The 20,229-nt window shown below is 46.0% G+C and overlaps 1 protein-coding gene across 11 annotated transcripts in view; it reads right to left on the bottom strand.

The window, feature by feature from the left end:
- The window catches only part of C5H18orf63 (chromosome 5 C18orf63 homolog), a 125,294-nt gene that overhangs the window by 47,051 nt on the left and 58,014 nt on the right, over window positions 1-20,229 (bottom strand). For 10 of the 11 annotated variants that reach the window (XR_014474878.1, XM_083187742.1, XM_083187737.1 and 7 more), the window contains one exon: window positions 9,270-9,311. The exons of the other annotated variant lie outside the window; for it this stretch is intronic. Coding sequence is in view for 9 of the 10 variants with exons in the window: in XM_083187742.1 (XP_083043868.1) it covers window positions 9,270-9,311 (42 nt within the window). In the remaining variant the exon portion in view is untranslated. The remainder of the gene's footprint in view (window positions 1-9,269; window positions 9,312-20,229) is intronic. 11 annotated transcript variants of the gene reach the window in all.

The raw sequence follows: 20,229 nt of genomic DNA, 5'->3' as shown, positions 1-20,229 counted from the left end.
CACAGTTAAAAAAATAGTGCACAAAACACACTGACACACATTTTAAATAAAACTTTAATACACACATTACACACATACTAATACTTACCTATCTTCTTCCCGTAGGTAGCCCTGGTCCTGATGTCCTCCGGTCCTGTGTCGGCGTTCCTCTTCATGTCGACGTCCTTCTTGAAGTCGACGTCCCTGTCGGCGATGGCGTCCGGTGTCCGGGTCCGACGAAATCCATGGAGGAAGCTGTGGAAGGAAACCATACTCACCTGTCCCAGCGCGACGTAGTCCAGGTAAGGGTCTTGGAAAAAAAACAAACCGACACCCGAATCCAAGCGGACACGACGGAGACGCACGTGTGTTTGTTTACATCGTGCGGCTCCGCCTCCCGAATGCCGCTATTGGCCGCCTTGCGGCCTAGCGGCTCCTGATTGGCCGCTAGGCCGCAAGGCGGCCAATAGCGGCATTCGGGAGGCGGAGCCGCACGATGTAAACACACGTGCGTCTCCGTCGTGTCCGCTTGGATTCGGGTGTCGGTTTGTTTTTTTTCCAAGACCCTTACCTGGACTACGTCGCGCTGGGACAGGTGAGTATGGTTTCCTTCCACAGCTTCCTCCATGGATTTCGTCGGACCCGGACACCGGACGCCATCGCCGACAGGGACGTCGACTTCAAGAAGGACGTCGACATGAAGAGGAACGCCGACACAGGACCGGAGGACATCAGGACCAGGGCTACCTACGGGAAGAAGATAGGTAAGTATTAGTATGTGTGTAATGTGTGTATTAAAGTTTTATTTAAAATGTGTGTCAGTGTGTTTTGTGCACTATTTTTTTAACTGTGGAACTACAAGTGCCAGCGGGCCCTTTAATGCCCAGCAGGCTGGGACTTGTGGTTCTCCAAGTCCCAGCTTGCTGGGGAGGCTTGCTGGCACTTGTAGTGCCACAGTAAAAAACAATAGTTTATCTATTTTTTTACACCAAATATCAGCTCGATGCCCACCGCCCAGGGGCATCGAGGACAGCCCCGGGCTTCAGCATGGGCTGGTAAGTTCTGGAGGGGGGGGACCCCTTCTTTGGGGGGGTCCCCACTCCCCCAGGACCCCTGCCCATGCTGACCGGTCAGAGGGCTAAATGCTTTGGCCGGGGGGACTTGTATAAAAAGTCTCCCCCCGGCTGTGGCATTACCCTGCTGGCTGGTTGGGCCCGGTGCTGGTTCTTGAAATACGGGGGACCCCTAGTCATTTTGTCCCCCGTATTTTGGGAACCAGGACCGGCCCTTGAGCCTGGTGCTGGTTTTATAAAATGCACGGAACCCCAACTTGTTTGTTCCTGTGATTTTATGAAACCAGGACCGGCTCTTTCAGCCCGGGGCTGGTTATGCTCTGGAGGGGGGACCCCACGCCGTATTTTTTTTTTACTTTAACTTTTAGCCTTTTTTTGGACAGAACCATGCACAGATCACACAGATTTGTGCATGGTTCTGTAAAAATCGCCAGCAAGAAGCTGGTCTATTTTTTTTGCGTTTTTTGGTAAGGTCCCATATGCGACTTTAGAACTCGCATCCTATTACATATGCGAGTTCTATAGTTTCCTATGGGAAAACATCTGGATGCGATTTTCAGTGTGACTGAAAATCGCATCTTTAAAATGTGCGATTTCGCGGTAAAAAGTGCGCTTTTTACCGCGATTTTTAACCTATTAAATGTGCGATTTTCGGAAAATGTGCGATTTCGGCCGTTTTTGACCAAAAATCGCACATGTCTAAAAAAACGCACCCTATTACATTTCGCCCCTTGTGTTTTTTCTGTGAATTCCAAAAGAGTGGGTGTTACTCTTCCCTTTGGCCAGCAGAGGGCAGCCAGGGACTTCTCAGCTAAAATAGTGCGCAGAAAGTATCACCAAAAACTTTGATATTCCCAGAAAACAGCAGACTCGCAAGGTTGTAAGTCAACAGTATAAGGTCCTATATCCCACACTGTGGCCCTTATTCTGATCGGTGCGGATTTCTCCGCATGCGGTCGTACCGCCGATGTTTTTGGACTGCGCATGTGCAGAGGTCACTCTGCGCATGTGCAAGCGGTTTCGCCGCACGTATTCTTTATACGCCGCACAGGGGGCGGAGAGGGGCGTGTAGGGCTACTTAGCCTCATTACCCTATGCATACGCCCCGCGTTTCATGGGTGTTCCCATGCAAACGCGGGGCGTATGCATGGTAATGAAGCCGTGACGCTTGTGTAGGGGGCGGGCATCTGACATCGCCGGATGTCAGCTGCCCGCCCCCATACATGATTTCATACGGACAAGTGTCCGTGTGGTCTAGGGTGGCGGGAGCTGGTGGAGCGTGCGGCCCTGCATTCGATGTTCGGCGACCATCGAATGCAGGGGCTGCTCCCAAGATGGAGGAGGCGTATCCCCGTCCACTTTCATGCGGACCGCCACATATCCGCGTACGGACGGAGGTGGCGATCCGTATGGAAGGCGGGGATTCGCCTGCACGGTCCTGGCCGCATATTCTGATCAGGCCGCACCGATCAGAATAAGGGCCTGTATCTGACTTATGCTGTACTTGCACTGTATCCACCCTGCACTGTAACCCACATTGTATCTGAGGCTCACGGTAACCCTGTGTGTGTACTGGTGCAGTGCCGTGTAACCCTGTTGTGTGCTACTGGGGGAAGGAAAGGAGGAATAATGATGAGGGATGAGGAGAGGATCTACTATGGTATGTGTTTAAGTGGCTCTAGTGTAGCTTAACATGTACAAGGGTACTACTCTGTGGTGTAACATGTATGCCATTTACGTTTGCATATTTACGTAGAGAGCGCATGGAAAAGAGAAGGAGAATGTGTGAATGTAGGGGCAGCCATAATAATGCACATAGAATCATACTCCACATTCATAAATGATAAAATATAGTCTTTTTAGCTTAATATTGCACATCACATAGTTTTAATAATAACACACGATCTTTCCCCATCATGTTCAATATCTGTGTGATCAGCGTCTCACTTGCAGTTCTCCGCTGTTTGGTTGGAAAACGCAGCATGTATTACTCATAAGTTTATGGACTGTACAAAAGGAACTCAAAGGAAGCATCCTTGAGTTCTCTGCGCTGACAGCTCATTAGCTCCCATTCCGCTCACTTACTCACCTTGCCAGTACTATATTGTAACTGGTTCATTTGCCATTTATCCGAGTCCGCCCCGCTATCTGCTGAATGACTCCTTGCCCTTCTATTTAGCCTATTTCATTTGCATCCAGTTTTGACTGGACAGTTTTTACATTGTTTTGTTATACCTGTATTGCTGTGCTGTACTGTTGTACATGTATATATGTTTTTCTTCTAGGTATGATCTCACGGCTGAGCCTTATATTTGTCACTTGTTTTGTTTAGGTGGTTGCTGGGCAACGCACGCAAGCTTTTATGCTCACTGCCGGGCAGCACGGGAACGTGCTCGTCACGGCAGCGTGACGTCAGAGGTGGCGCCGGATCAGGGGCGGTTCTGGCCGACGCCAGGAACGAACCCGGTGGGCAGCAGCGGCGGCGTGATGTCCGGTAACAGGTATTTATGTCTGTCCTTGTATACACCCATTTGTGATCTTGAAAACGGTGATTAAACCGAAACATTGATCTGACTACTCGTTTTGCTGTTTGATAATTGCATGCCCCGTGAGTGCCGGGAACCCCCCCTCCTTGTTAGTATTGTCTCCTCTGTGCACTAGGGCACTTCAACCTCTGTGGGGGTTTAAATCTCCGGAGTGCCAGACACCCTTTCTCTCTCTCTCTCTCTCTCTCTCTCTATATATAATGTAACTGTATGTGTGCATTTGTGAGTAAATGTATGCATATGTATGTGTGTGACAGTATGTGTATATACTGTATGTGTGACTACATATTCATGTGATAGGCTTAGGTGTATGCTTTTATGTATGTATTGGTTACTTTTTCTTCAACTGCAGTCCAAATAAGTTTGTAAATGTATAAAAATAGGTAGCCAACCAAGGTGACAAAAGCCCTAGGACCTTATTCTGGTCCACACGCAATGCTGGGAATTTTGCAGTGTTGCGTGTGGACTAAATGACGTTACGCAGACCACCCCCCCCACCAAATCATTCAATGGTCATTGAACATTGATTTACTTATGTTGCGCACATACTGTAGGTAGTACACTAAAGCTTTACAGTGTAGTATAACTTATAAAGGGATCAGTAATATAATGGTGTTTGTAGAGTGTTTGGTAATGTAGAGTAGGGTATATTGTTATCTGTAATGTAGTGCAGTGCATAGAGGAGTCAGTAAGGCAGTGGTGTGTGTAGAGGGGTCAATAATGTAGTGGCGGGTATAGAGGGGTCAGTAATGTACTTGTGGGTATAAAGGGCTCAGTAATGTACTTGTGGATATAGAGGGGTTAGTAATGTATTGTTGGGTATAGAGGGGTCAGTGATGTACTGCTGGGTATAAACGGGTTAGTAATGTAGTGGTGGGTAAAGAGGGGTCAGTGATGTAGTGGCGAGTATAGAGGGGTCAGTAATGTAGTGACGGGTATAAAGGAGTCAGTAATGTAGTGACGGGTATAAAGGGGTCAGTAATGTAGTGGCGGGTACAGAGGGGTCAGTAATATAATGGCGGGTATAGAGGGGTCAGTAATATAGTGGTGGGTATACAGGGGTCAGTGATGTAGTGTCGGGTATAGAGGGGTCAGTAATGCAGTGGTGGGTATAGAGGGGTCAGTAATGTAGTGGCGGGTATAGAGGGGTCAGTAATGTAGTGGCGGGTATAGAGGGGTCAGTAATGTAGTGGCGGGTATAGAGGGGTCAGTAATGTAGTGGTGGGTATAGAGGGGTCAGTGATGTACTGGTGGGTATAAAGGGGTCAGTATTGTAGTGGCGGGTATAGAGGGGTCAGTAATGTAGTGGCGGGTATAGAGGGTTCAGTAATGTAGTGGTGGGTATACAGGGGTCAGTGATGTACTGGTGGGTATAAAGGGGTCAGTAATGTAGCGGTGGGTATAGAGGGGTCAGTAATGTACTGGTTGGTATAAAGGGGTCAGTAATGTAGTGGCGGGTATAGAGGGGTCAGCAATGTAGTGGCGAGTATAGAGGGGACAGCAATGTAGTGACGGGTATAAAGGAGTCGGTAATGTAGTGATGGGTATAAAGGGGTCAGTAATGTAGTGCTGGGATTAAAGGTGTCAGTAATGTAGTGGCGGGTATAAAGTGGTCAGTAATGTAGTGGCGGGTATAGAGGGGTCAATAATGTAGTGGCGGGTATAGAGGGGTCAATAATGTAGTGGTGGGTATAGAGGGGTCAGTAATGTAGTGACGGGTATAAAGGGGCCAGTAATGTAGTGGTAGGTATATAAACCACCCCTACAGGTTTTTTTTTATGACACCAATTTTTCTATTGCAGAGTACCAGGACCTATTGCTTTTGATTCTGGCAACCCTGGCATAAACACACAAACAAAGACGTGGGGCGCTCTTGGGTAACAGGATGAATAACAATTTATTAAAACACACAAATATACAAATACCACAAAATGTACAGTATTTAAAACACATCGGTTCACTGAATTTTCTACATATGTGAATCTATTCCTTTATACCCTTTTAGGGTCAAGCATAAATATTTATGCAGGTAAATCAAGTTCAATCCCTTAATTGGGGCTGACAGTGTTCACTTTTTGTACTGAGACCATATGGAAATACAGATGGCTAGTGTGCACACTTTTAGTTTTGCAGTATAGCGCTTGGCATAAATGGTGTATACAGCCAAATTCGGAGCAAGGACTTCTGTTTTTAAACTGTGAGAAATAGTGTCCGTCCTGTCTCCGTGTGAGCTCTTACCAGTGGGTATTGAAGGCAGTTCAGATTTTCACTCAGTGGAAGGATTTGCGCCGCATCGCTCGCGCTCTCCGTTCTCCGCTTGGCTGTCTTGAAGGACCTCTGGAAGGACGCCCCCTGTAACATATCACCCGCCAGACACAGAGCCGGAAAACTTCATCTCCTCCAGCCGCAAAGTCTACCCACATCCACGGACGCTGTGGCAGAGCGCCGTGTGAGAACTACAAACGGGGAAGGCTGTATGAGGAGGCGGCTCCTGCAGGGCTACTAAAGCCGGCTGATTCTCTGCACATTTCAAAACAGCCAAGCGGAGAACGGAGAGAGCGAGTGCTGCGGTGCAAATCCTTCCACTGAGTGAAAATCTGAACTGCCTTCAATACCCACTGGTAAGAGCTCACACGGAGACAGGACGGACACTATTTCTCACAGTTTAAAAACAGAAGTCCTTGCTCCGAATTTGGCTGTATACACCATTTATGCCAAGCGCTATACTGCAAAACTAAAAGTGTGCACACTAGCCATCTGTATTTCCAGATGGTCTCAGTACAAAAAGTGGACACTGTCAGCCCCAATTAAGGGATTGAACTTGATTTACCTGCATAAATATTTATGCTTGACCCTAAAGGGGTATAAAGGAAAAGATTCACATATACAGAAAATTCAGTGAATTAATTCTTTATTGCAGTGAACTGATGTGTTTTTAATACTGTACATTTTGTGTTGTATATTTGTGTGTTTGGTACTCTTTACTTAGCATGGCGCCCATCGCGGGCATTGAATGCACTAAAAAATCGGGTGCGACGCGACCGACGCGATTTCCCATAGGGAACAATGTTAAATGTCTCAATTGACCCAATTTTCCTGTTCAATGCCTCAATTGACCCGATTTTTCCATAGGAAACAATGTTAAATGGCCCACAGAGGCCAAATAGGCACCCTGAAGTGTGAAATGGCCCCCACAATTGTTAACGCCACCCCACGATCAACGTGAACCCGAAGCGCGGCGAGCCCGCGAGGGGCGGCGGTACGTGTCCTACGACCTTTTCATACCCCCACTATCCACGTCGGCGTGGAGTTGAGAATAGAATAGTGTGGCGAGCGCAGCGAGCCACCGAGCCCGAAGCGTGGCGAGCGGACGCGGATACCTGTGAAGCCCGCGAAGGGATGCGTTTACCTGTGAAGGTATCCGCGTCCCCTCGCCACGCTTCGGGCTCGGTGGCTCGCCACACTATTCTATTCTCAACTCCACGCCGACGTGGATAGTGGGGGTATGAAAAGGTCGTAGGACGCGTACCGCCGCCCCTCGCGGGCTCGCTGCGCTCGCCACCCTTTGGGTTGACGTTGATCGTGGGGTGCCGTTAACAATTGTGGGGGCCATTTCACACTTCAGGGTGGCTATTTGGCCTCTGTGGGCCATTTAACATTGTTTCCTATGGAAAAATCGGGTCAATTGAGGCATTGAACATGAAAATCGGGTCAATTGAGACATTTAACATTGTTCCCTATGGGAAATCGCGGGCATCGCGTCGCACCCGATTTTTAGTGCATTCAATGCCCGCGATTTTTTTTACCTGCGATGCCCACGATCAAAATCGTGGGCGCCGTGCTAGGTAAAGAGTACCGTGTGTTTTAATAAATTGTTATTCATCCTGTTACCCAAGAGCGCCCCACGTCTTTGTTTGTGTATTTGTGTTTTTTAGAGGCTGGCAATCCTGTTACGTGGTGGCTGCAGGGTGGCAAATTGCACCTATATAATCTCTAGCGCCTAAGGCAATTCCCTGGTAACCCTGGCATAAAGTTGAATATACAACTGCATCAAAAAATACAAGGCAGGCCGCAATTCTGAATCAGATTCTATTAGTAAGGATCTGCCTCCCCTTGAAAGACTCCACCCCCTCGGCAGACCCCGCCCCAAGGGCTGCTTTCAAAGATTTACCGTGCTGATTTTACATCCCAATCCGCCCCTGACCCTAATAGTCTTAATCCCAATCAATAAAATTATTTTTGGAGTACTAGCGATATAATGGATATGAGTCATTAGGCAGTGCCTCCAGATGGAGCCACCTTTGTTCATCCCGCAGACGCACCATATATTTAGTTCATGGCGCACCGTTTGCCGAGAATGGGACGTATGTGCGGCGCTCGCACGTCACAATCACAGCAACGGTACACACAAGTGCGTGAGACGTTCGCACATCCCCATCTCGGCGCCCTGCTCGTATAAACAAAGGTAGCTCCATCTGTAGGTCGATGTTGTCAAAATGGGATCATGAAAATGGTTGACACAGAAAAGTTCAACACAAGTTTTTCATGTTTTTGGTGTCTAATGTCTAAATGCACACCGTGTAAGCGTACCGTGTCCACTTGCTATGTTTCTGGCACATTCTTCTATTCTCCCTCTATGCCCACTGGCATGGTAAAGTATGAACAAGTCAGTTTTAAAAAACTTATTGGCCATGTGAACCTAAAGCATGTTGGCCTTTTTGTTGTGTCGACCTATTGTGTGTTGACCAAAAGTGGTCGATCTATTGAATGTCGACCGGCACCCAGACCTCTCCATCTGACCCAGGCCCTGGTAAAAAGTCCCCCCCCCCCTCAGTGCCAGTGGTGATATGAGTTGGAGACAACAGCATCAACCTTTTCCATAGATGTTTAGGTACTGTACCAAGCCAATAAAATGTTGCTCTAATGGCCAATACATTTAGACTTTACAGAGGCATGATGACTTGCAGTGGCATAACTATACATTTTTCTCCCTCCTAAAAAAAAGTCTCTGCCCCCCCCCATATATATCTGTAGTCTCATACACACACACACACACACACACACACACACACTACATACATGCGTATTGTACAGACACTACAAACATGTGCAATGTTAGATACAATTATATAGGGTAACATCATCTATTTACACCCACGTTACATGGGGGTTACAGTGCAGGGGGATAGTGGGAGCATGCGCAGCTGGGCTCCTGTTCACGCTCACCAGAAACTCATTAACCCGGTCCCCTAGGAGGCGCTGTAGGATCTCCTGCACAGCCGCCAGCTGCACCACATCCCAGCACTGGGACTTCAGGTGGGAGTCCCCCCTAGTAATGCCACTGGCCTAGTAGGGGAAATCGCCCCCATATCCCCAGCCTGTGCCAGTGAGGCAGCTGCGAGAGTCATGTCTCCCTGCTGTGTGTAGCTATAGCACACGCGACTGCCTGCGGCTCCCGCAGGGTACAGCGCTGGGACCATGTGCCCCATGGTGCCTGCTCCCCCCTGCCACCGCTAGGGCTGCAGAGCCCTAGTTACACCAGTGCTGTCTTGGTAAAATATTTTAAACAATTCTGCAATAGGAAGAATTATGTTTAGAAGAAGGATGGAGTGCACAACCTGACAGAAATTCATCCTATTTTATTTGTGAGATTATAATATTAATTACTTACCAACTGCATCCTGCTTTCCTGATTTTGCTAAGAAATCTTCTCCTACAAAATTATAACTGATAATTAAATTATATTCTAAATGTTTGCTAGGTCTAATACAGTATAAAAAATATTACTGGATAAGCAAATTGAACCACCAATAATAAAACATTTAAACATGTGTCACATATGTTTCATAAAATAAATCTAGTTGTTTTCTTCTCTTGATATTCTCATATTAAAAAGTGGTATGTATGTAAATTAGTGCTAGTATACCTCCATATAGAAAAACAAGATTTTGTTGTTCAAGATTATTTAGATGAGATTTATGATGTGGAGAACATGTATTTATGGGAAATTCCCTTGTTTTTTGGAAAGGCAGAATTGTTTTCTCCTTAGAAAAGCATTTATGCTTACACATTCTTAAGTATGGTGCGGCTGGAGCACATACTATTAGTGCATCACTTTTTAGACTGGTTTCCACACTCGCTTTTACACAGTGTTTTCAAAATTGATGACAAAAAAATAGAAGGTTGTTGCATTCTTTGTTATGCGTGGATTAAGAGTAGTGCATTACAGTCATATTAAATCTCCTATCATATCATAATCTCCTCTTCTACATAGGCTAGCAGCTTGGTTCTATGAAAGTAGTGTGGTCTTTGCAGGTGTATTTCTTTCATGTGGTATAATTCTAGATTTGAACTTTTTACATTACTGTACACTGGAAAATTGTGCACTGATTGCGTGAAATGAATGCCCAATATATGACTTCCTTCACCACCAATATGTTTAAAAGAATTCTGCTTGCCATTTTAAAAGCTTATGTGATGACTCTGGGGACACTTAAAAATTTATTTTTCATTCCTTAAAACTTTATCAAATGGTGAATTCCACATTTAACCCCAAATCATCCAAGCTCCCTCTTAGTTATCCCACAGGAGTCTCCAACTTTAAGCCATGCAGTTATTTATACAGAAAATAGAGTAAAAATAGGTATGGTGTCACAAAAGTAATAATGACATACAGGATGCTCTTTATATCCACAAGTTTACGTTTGAAAATAACTGTTCAGTGTGTTGGCTGCAAAGAACCTCTTTAAAAGTCCGGGGAAGACAGTTTAGGACCAGTAACATCATCAATTTTCTTTAATACCACGAAAGTTGTGCTGGAAAATGTAATGTGAGCAGACAAACACTGCAGTTAATTGAATTCCCTACATGGAGTATAGTACAGTATATTACCTCATATTGCTTAGTTTTCTGAACCATCAACTGCAACACTTTCATTGTTAACTGGTGAAACTAATTACAGTATGTTTCTTATTTCTAAGCAGCTATCAATATTTTAAATATTTAAACAAAGATGTTTTCTTTGTCACTGTGGAACTGAGCCCCATAAACTTTTTCAAGACCATGATTCATTGTTCTTGAAAATAGGTTGAGGCCTGCCTATTGTCTTGTCTGTTACTGCTCTATCAAAAAGTGCTCTTCAATCACTTTAAACCAGAAAATGCAATGGTGCAGAGATGTATTCACAATCATATTCTAAAACAGGAAATTAGGTTCACCCTCCCAGACCGAATCCAATCAGCTAGTGAATGAAGAGATGAGAATGGAAGAGAGGTCTATTGTGGTGGCCTCCATCTTTGCTTACAAGATTTTCCCTGTGTAATATACTGTATGGTACGGATGTATATGCAGGGCTGCATGCTGTCACATTTATTTAAAAATAGATGGATTACAAGCATGTGAAGAAGAGATGCAGAAAGTTTTTATGTTGTCTGTGGCAGGTTTTATGATCAAATTTAAAATAAAATAAAAAAGTAGACTAATGTACTCCTTCCCTTATGGGCTCGCTAAGCAGGGAACGACCGCTGCTTAACAAGCCTTGCTGAATCAGGCCCTATGTTCTTGTTTTATTCAACTCGCTCCTTCTATCATTATCTACTTAATCCTATGTCTTAAACCCTGTCTCCATCTCTATCCTTTCATTCTAGTCTCCTATGCCTCCTTCTCTCTCCCATCCACCCTTCTGCTTCCTTTTCTCTCCTCTCCTATTATCTCCCTCTCATCCACATCTGGCCAACAATGGCCATACGACCCTATCACTCAACCCTGTGTACTCCCTCCTCTCCCTGTCATCGCACCTCATCTCTATCTGCCTCACATTGAACTCTCTCCCATACTACAGTATCTCCTGCAGTCTCCCTTACTAGCTCAGGCACCCACACCATCACTACTCTCTCATCATCTCTTCCTCCAGGTTACTCACCTCAACGCTACAGAAACCCAGATAATCTCATTCACATCTCTCCCAAAGATTATCTCTTACACTCCTGTGCCCTCTGAAATGCCAGATTTGTCTGTAACTAATTGTTCCCCCACCATGACCTCTTCATCTCCAACTCCCTGAATCTCCTAGCTATCCCAAAAACCTGGATTTACCCCACTGACACCACTTCTCCCGCTGCTCTCTCTGCTGGGGGCCCCGTGTTCAACCACACACCCCGATCTGGTACTCAATGAGGTGGCGGTGTTGAGGTCCTACTGTCCTCCAGTTAAACCTACCAAACCATGCACCCAAAACCATCCCTTAGATTGTCTACATTTGAGGTCCATGCCACTTGTTCACCTTTGCGTAGCTGTCATTTACCATCCGCAGGCATTCCCTACAAATTCCTTGATCACTTTGCTTCATGGCTCACTCACTTTCTCTCTTCAAACATTCTTTAATTCAGACATTCTATCTTTAATCTAAGGTGATTTGAACATCCCAATTGATATCTTCACAGAATCCTCTGCCTCTAAACTCCTTAACCTCAGATTATCATTTGGTCTCTCCCAGTGGACTTCCTCACCATCCCAGGTAAGTGGGAACTCACTTGAGCTAGACCTCACTCACTGCTGTGCTATTTCTGAATTCTCTAAATCCCACTTTGTCCTCTCTGATCATCACCTGCTTTCCTTTAACTTATCCCTCTCTGCTTCTCCATCTCTACCTCCTAAGGCTACATCACTAAGCATAACATTAAGGCAATTGACACAGCTTCATTATCCCCTCTGCACAACACATTCCTGTCTCCTTTTCTCTCTCTCACATGAACAATCCACTTCCCTATACAATACCTCAATATATATACATCTGCTCTTGACTGTAGCTCCAGTGACCACCATTCACCCTTGCAGATCAACACCTCAACCCTGGCATACCAAATTCACCAGATATTTCCAAAAATGTTCACATCTCACTCAGCGGCATTAAAGGAAATCATGCTTTAAAGCAGACTTCCTCCATTTCAAATTTATGTTGTCATACCAGCTTATCCACACAATTTGTTACCACTAATAATATAGATCCATACCACCAGCTTTTTTCATGCTCCCCCCCCCCCCGTTTTAGTTGGGGTGTGTCGCCTCCGGAGACTCATCGCAAACCCAAATCCTCCCCCTTTATACCAGATTCTTTCTCTTTCCCAAGTTGCCCTTTATCCTCCTTTTCTACCTTTTCCCATATCCCCCATTCCCCCTTTCTATTTTCTAGTTTCACAAATCATCATAACAACAATTCGATTTCATTGATATATAATCTGTTCATACATTTATGTAAAAAATGTTAAAAAAATGTCAAATCTACTCTAGATGGATAGAAGACAAATGTTTTTCTATTGTTCCCATGATGCACAATTTATTTTCATAATTGGATCCCTTCGGCAATGTCATTCGGACCTGTCAACCGCTAACTCATCCACTTGTTGGGAATCCCTCATCCACAAAGACTATACCCTTGGATAGCTCCCAGAGAGCCCAAATTACCTAAAACTTTCTTTACTTTGTTCATTCTTGATTGGTCTGTTATACACAATCTGTCTCTGTAATCCATGAACTGTTTACTTATGTATACATTACAATCTGTAATAAAAATGTATGGATATAAAAAAAAAAATAGGATTTTAATACCTACCGGTAAATCCTTTTCTCGGAGTAAATATGGGATATTGGGGATTCATCTAAACATATGGGAGAAGAGAGGTATCCACTGGAGACAGGCACACAGAAGGTCTTTCACTGGGTGTACTGGCTCCTTCCCTCTACTTCCTCCCACAAGACCAGTTAATATGAAAACTGTGCCCGAAGGAATGGAAAGTATATGACAAAATTATATAACTATGTGTTAACATATAAAATGTATGAAAGTGGTGACATGCAACCAGCACACCCATAACACAATAATGGCCAAGAACAAGATTGGCAATATAACTGGAACAAGAAACACTATGGGTGACATTCTATGGATTGAGATAAATGCGCATGTTTTTATATCGCACCACATCGCCGCTATTCGCCCTTTTTCAAAACGCATTTTTTTGTAATAATTTGCATATTTAATGGGATGCGCTTTGGAGGCTGAAAAGTGCGAAGTGGTGCGATTCGCGGTGAAGTGGTGCGAATTTAAGTCACAAAAAAGTGCGATTTTGTACGCCGGTCATGTGCGAGTTTTGGACCAACCGGAGTGCGATTTACAAAACTGTCTCCGCATGACTAAGAACCCCCCAACCTATTGGCCCACCTCTGTCCCCTCCATTATGCATCACACCCCCTATATAAAGGGGCACTGGTGCCATTTCACTCTTTGATAGGAAGTAAGGAGCATGGAGAGGAGCAGTGGCAGTGTGAGTAGAGGAAGAGGTGTTGGTGGCAGAGTGAGCAGTGGCAGAGGGAGCAGTGGCAGAGGGAGCAGTGGCAGAGGGAGCAGTGGCAGCAGCCATCCAAGTGGGAGAGCCAGCAGTGCGGCAGGCAGCATGGCCACAGCAAGGCCAGCCCCAGACCAGGCCCTGGGTGTCCAGCCCCAGCAGGAGGAGGATCCACTGGCATCCCCATCCTATAGCCAAGACCTTGACCATACCCCACAGCATCTGCAGGAGGGCCACATGTCAGAGGTGGAGGAAGATGGAGGTGTGGAGGAGAAAGACACTGGCATGGAGGAGGAGGGGTACATGGCTGGAGTAGAAAATGAGGAGGAGGAGGTAGAAGCTGGCCGCACAAAAAGTGGCCGAAAGGTCAGATTTTCCTACGAGGAAAATGCTGCGCTTGTCCGGGCTATCATTCACAGCGGAAAAGGGCTATGTGGAAGGACATCACCCAGGCGGTGAACGCTGTAAGTCAGCACAAGCGCCTGGTCAGAAATGTCAAGAAGAGATTCAATGACATCAAAAGGCAGCTGAAAAGTAAAATGGCCATGGAGTTGGAGGAGGCCACCAAGACTGGCGGAGGAAGCCCCACCACTGTCTGCTACATGTCCTATGAGGTCAAGTTGAAGCGAATCATACCCCCAAGGACCATGAGGCCACAGACTGAGTGGAGCCTGTGGCCAAATAGTAGAGGGCACACATTAATTTGTGCCGCCCAGAGCACTGCATAGTTGCCTCCCCCAAAAGGGTCCAAATCATCTCTCACCTGCTCATATAAGTCCAACAGGTTAATGCTGTTCAGCCTAAACATCCCCACAACCTGTTGATCCGAGAGGGAGTCCAGGTACAGCCGAGCACGATACATACGTGGGGTACGCAGTAGTCGGGGGGCTACCTGGATCTGGCGCGCAGCTTCCTCCCTCCTGCGCAGCTCCTCCAAATGGGCCACATCACAAATAAGCAACTCCAAACCACTCTGCAAAGTCTCCATGTCTCAAACCCTCACAGGTGTCCTTAATGATGTTGGGGTTTATGTAGGGGTGTTTCTGAGTGAAAATGAGGGCACCTGTGCTGAAATTAACCATGTGTGCACTTGACCAAAGTGAGTTCTGGGCCAAATCGCCAAACAGAACCTGGTCTGAAATAAGTGCGAGTATTAGACACCTAAAAAGTGCGATTTGCAAAAACGCAATACATTAAATAAGCGATTTGTATACTTTTCTGTATGAAAACATCTGGATGCGATATAATTGCGAATTTAGCACGCACTTTTGGTCCGCATGCTTTAACGCACATAATATGCGATTTCAGTCCCTTTGCGCATCCTATTAAATAGGCGATTTGACAGAAAAATGCGATGTCGCCTTTTTGTTTACTAATTAACGCCAAAAAACAGAAATCTCATCCCATAGAATGTCACCCTATAACTGTAATTCAAGATAACAGAAACAGGATCCATTATTCAGGATCAACAAGGCAGCAAGATCCCGCACTGAGGAGGGCGCCCAATATCCCATATGGACTCCGAGAAAAGGATTTACCGGTAGGTATTAAAATCCTATTATCTCTATCATCCATATGGGATATTGGGGATTCATCTTAACATATGGGAATTATAGCCAAGATTCAATGACGGGTTGGAACGTGCAGAGATTGCTGCAGCACCGCATTCCCAAACTGAATGTCCTCTTTGGCAATGGTGTAAAATTTATAAAATTTGACAAAGGTATGTTGGCTCGACCATGTAGCTGCCCTACATAGCTGCAGAGCTGAAACACCCCGGGCAGCTGCCCAGGATGTGCCCACTGCCCTGGTAGAATGAGCCGGCCAGGCAGGCCAGCCACAGCATAGGCCTGTTTGATATCAGTACAAAGCCAGCGAGCAATGGATTGCTTTGAGGCCGGATTACCTTTTTTCTGGGCATCGTACAAAATGGAGAGGGGATTTGTTTTCCGAAGCCTAGCCATCCTCTGGACGTACAACCTGAGAGCCCGAACCACATCCAATGTAGCAGGGATTTCCGAGTGCTGGAACCACAATAGGTTGGTTCAAATGAAAGGTTGAAACAACCTTTGGAAGAAACCGTGGATTTGTTCTAAGCTCCACCCTATCCTCATGGAATATAAGGTATGGGCTTTTGCAAGACAGAGCGCTCAACTCTGACACCCTCCGTGCTGGAGCCAAAGCTAACAGAACTGCTGTCTTCCATGTCAGGAATTTCAACTCCACGGAGTTCAAGGTGTTCAAACCAAGATGACTGCAAGAAGTCTATTACAACCTCCAATTCCCATGGAGGTGTAGGCGGCACTAAGGGGGGTTGACTATGCAGCACCCCTTGCAGGAAAGTCTGGACCTCAAGCAAGGAAGCCAATTTCTTCTGAAAGAAAATGGAGAGGGACGAAATCTGTACCTTTTAAGGAACCTAAACGTAGGCCCAACTCCAATCCAGACTGCAGAAAATAAAGAAAGTGGTCCAATTTAAATTCTGCTGGTGAAAATTGTAACTGTTCACACCAATCTACATACCTCCTCCAAATGTGGTGGTAATGTGCAGAAGTCACTGGCTTCCTGGCTTGAGTCATCGTAGAGATGACTGACACATGCAAACCTTTTTGAGCTAAAATCTGCCGCTCAACCTCCAGGCCGTTAAACGTAGTTGCTCTAAAGCCTGGCAGACGCAGGTCTCTTTCTTGAGGAAGATGCCACGGGTCGTCCGCTAACATGGCTTGAAGGTCCGCGTACCACGCTCTGAGAGACCAGTCGGGAGCTATCAGAATTGCTTCCACTCCGTCTCTTCTTATCTTTTTTAGAACCTTTGCCAATAATGGAATTGGCGGGAATACGTACACCAGGTCGTAGCACCAAGGTGTTGTCAGTGAGTCCACTGCCTCCGTTGAGGGTCTCTGCTCCTGGAGCAGTACCGATCCAACTTCTTGTTGAGTCTGGACGCCATCAGATCTATCTGTGGGTTTCCCCACCGATCCACAATGCGTGCAAAGATTTGGTCTTTCATGCTCCATTCCTCCGGGTCAAGGTAATAAACACTCACTCAGTGGAACCTCCCGTATGGGATCGCCTCGAAAGAGGCAACCATCTTGCCCAGGACCCGGATGCATTGAAGGACAGAGACTTGTACCGCAGCCAAAAGATCACTCACCAGGATCTAGAGCGCCTGAACCTTGTCCCATGGCAGAAAGACCTTTTGCTCCCTGGTATCCAGTACCATGCCCAGAAACAGAAGCCACTGTGATGGGATCAGTGAGGACTTGGGAAGGTTCAGTAACCACCCATGTGCAATGAGGACCTGTGTAGTTACCTGAATTTCCAGATTCAAAGCCTCCTACGACCTGGCCTTTATAAGGAGGTCGTCCAGATAGGGTATGGTGTTTATCCCCCTCTTTCTGAGTAAGACCATCATCTCTGCCATCACCTTTGTGAATACGCGGGGTGCAGGGAAGGGCCTGAAATTGATAATGGTCCTCCAGAATGGCAAACCTCAGGAATGCCTGATGTGGGACCCATATTGGGATGTGCAGGTAAGCATCCTTCACATTGAGGGATGCTAGGAACTCTCCCTGCTCCAATCCCGCAATGACCGCCCGCAGGTACTCCATCTTGAAAGTAGTTACCTTTAGGAATGGATTGAGAGACTTTACGTTTAAAATTGGCTGTACCGAACCATCTGGTTTTGGTACTACAAACAGGGTGGAATAGTAACCCCTGCCCCTCTCCTGAGGAGGGACCGGGATAACCACCCAAGACAGTAATAGTCTCTGAATCGCCTGCAACAGGGTGGCCTGAGTCTCTTTCAAAGCTGGTATCCCTGATTTGAAGAACCTGTGCAGGGGTGGCTTTGCAAACTCTAGCTTGTAGCCTTGCGAAATGAGAGTCCGCACCCAAGGATTGGTACAGGATGCCTCCCACACCTGGTCGTAGTGTAGCAGACGAGCTCGCACCTCGAGTATGACCCGTGGTGGTGCTGGGTAGTCGCAGAGGGCTTGGATGCGGTAGCTCCAGAGCTACGATCCTGGCCTGTAGTGGCTGCGGCCTTATGGAACTTTGTCCGAGAACCCCTCTGCGCATTGGAACCACCTCTCGCCTTCTGGAGGAATCTGGTGGCCCGAAAGGACTGCTGCGCCTGACCTGCAAAGGGCCGGCGTTGCACAGTGTAAGTAGATGAGAGGAACGTGGATTTCCCAGCCGTAGCCTTAGAAATCATTCAACTCGCTCCCAAACACTCTGCCCCCCCCCCCTTGTATAAGGGAGATTTTCCACGCTACGCTTTGAATCAGCGTCAGCCGCCCACTGGCGTAGCCAGAGGGTTCTGCGTCCTGAGACTGCCATGGCTGAATTTCGTGCATTTATTGCACCTAATTCTTTTTGCACATCACAAAGCATTTTTGCAGTATCTTGGATGTGGCCCAATTTCTCTGAAACCTGCACCACAGTCATGTCCCCTTGTAAACCTTCCAGTATCTGGGAGGCTCAGGTGTGGACAGCCTTAGCCATCCAGCAACTCGCCGCTAGCGGTATAAACAGCCTTAAGGGTAGCTTCTACCTTTTTATCAGAGCTGTCCTTCAGAGACGAGGACCCTGGTACCGGTAGTACCACCTTTTTGGACAAGCGTGATAAGGACGTGTCCACAACAGGAGGCTCCTCCCACACCTTTCGTCCAGCCGGCTCGAAAGGGAATGCAGACACAAACCGCTTTGTGAGTTTAAAATGCTGTTCTGGGGACTTCCAAGCTGCATTGAATGTGTCCTCAAGTCAGCCTGTTCAGGTTAAACAATAGGCTGCTTTTTCTGGGCACCAAAAAATGAGTCCCCTCCACAGACTCAGTTAAAGGGAGGTCTAACATATCCCTAATGACCATAATGAGTGGTTCAGTGCCTATAAGTGCAGGCTGCAAGTCCTGTAAGGGCTCATCTAAATCCTCCCCCAGCAGACATTGGCGGCACTGATCTCTGTTCATACCTACTTTTGACAGGGCGGTTCACATCTCTCACTCTAGCGCGTGTACTTAGATTGGCAACAAAATGGACACTGATACCCACCCGGCTAAGAATATAGTATTATACATGCCACCGATACACCCACGCCATATGTGACCAACTGAGCCCAACAAATCTAAATGTGATTCCTAGGTGACAGGGACACATATTAATTCCTATAAACGGCACTGCCAATTATCACTATTTACCCAATAATTGGGTTCAGTGTACATCTAAGTGTGGGAACCCTGTTGAGGTATCCAGAGGCTCTTAATCCCCCCACAGTCAGCATATGAGCTCAAATATCGGGCATAGCATACACATGATGCGATCAGTATAGCCACAATTAATGGCTACAGATTTTCTCTAACAGTAAATATCCACAGTGTCTCCACCAGGATAAAGACAGATGGAGTTTCCACTGCTTAAACTTTAATTCCACCCGGGCAACATGTAACTGCCTTACCGCTGCAGTTTACATGATGTTCTAAAGACAGCAACATTATATCTGTGATACTGACAGTGGTTGACACATATTTTGTTGCAATGTATAACAAATAGTGAGATACTCCTAGTTATCAGATGGTTTTGGCTTGAGACACATACAAATCAAGAATCAAGGAAGCATTGTATATATTGGGTTGTGTCTGTACATTAATATGGTCATATAGTCCACAATAAAGGGACAAGAGAGAGACTTCACTGAGACCCATTCTCATAGAGAATCCAGATCTGTGCAAGCTACTCTAAAAACACAGCTAAAGGGGGATTGCCTATTTGAAAGGTGCATTTTTATCCAAATTGACTAATCTACGGGTGTGAATTCCGAAACAATTCTAGGTAAATTCTTGTGTTTAAATGTTGTAAATGGAAATTACATCGAAGTTTGGCTGATGAATCTATGCTTCGTACGAAACTTCGAATGCAACCAATTCAGACATTTAGTGCACTTCTTTTATCAATAAGTCATTATTTTCTTAGCCTATCTCAACAAATTTCAAGCATGAGTAAGTCTGGCAAACATGACTTATGTGAACAGAGCCACAGGGCATTCAGTGGCCCCATAAAACTGTGAGGGCCACCACATAGATACATCACTAGTGTGGGTGTACTGTGGCATATGTGACCTGGAGTCTCTGGGTTTTATAATGTCAACAAGGGATTCTACAGTGTGCTTTACCCATTCCTGGTACTGGGAGTATATGCATATGATACTTTTTAATAAAGCCACTAGCCTATCTTATTGACAATTGTTTTGCTAGGGCCTCAAAAACCATAATATGGTCCGGTTAGTGGAACAGT

The sequence above is a fragment of the Crinia signifera genome, chromosome 5 (assembly GCF_055691185.1).
Source record: "Crinia signifera chromosome 5, ASM5569118v1, whole genome shotgun sequence".
Lineage (NCBI taxonomy): Eukaryota > Metazoa > Chordata > Amphibia > Anura > Myobatrachidae > Crinia > Crinia signifera.
The sequence above is the reverse complement of the archived record's forward strand: the minus strand, read 5'-3'. Positions and strand labels throughout refer to the sequence as shown.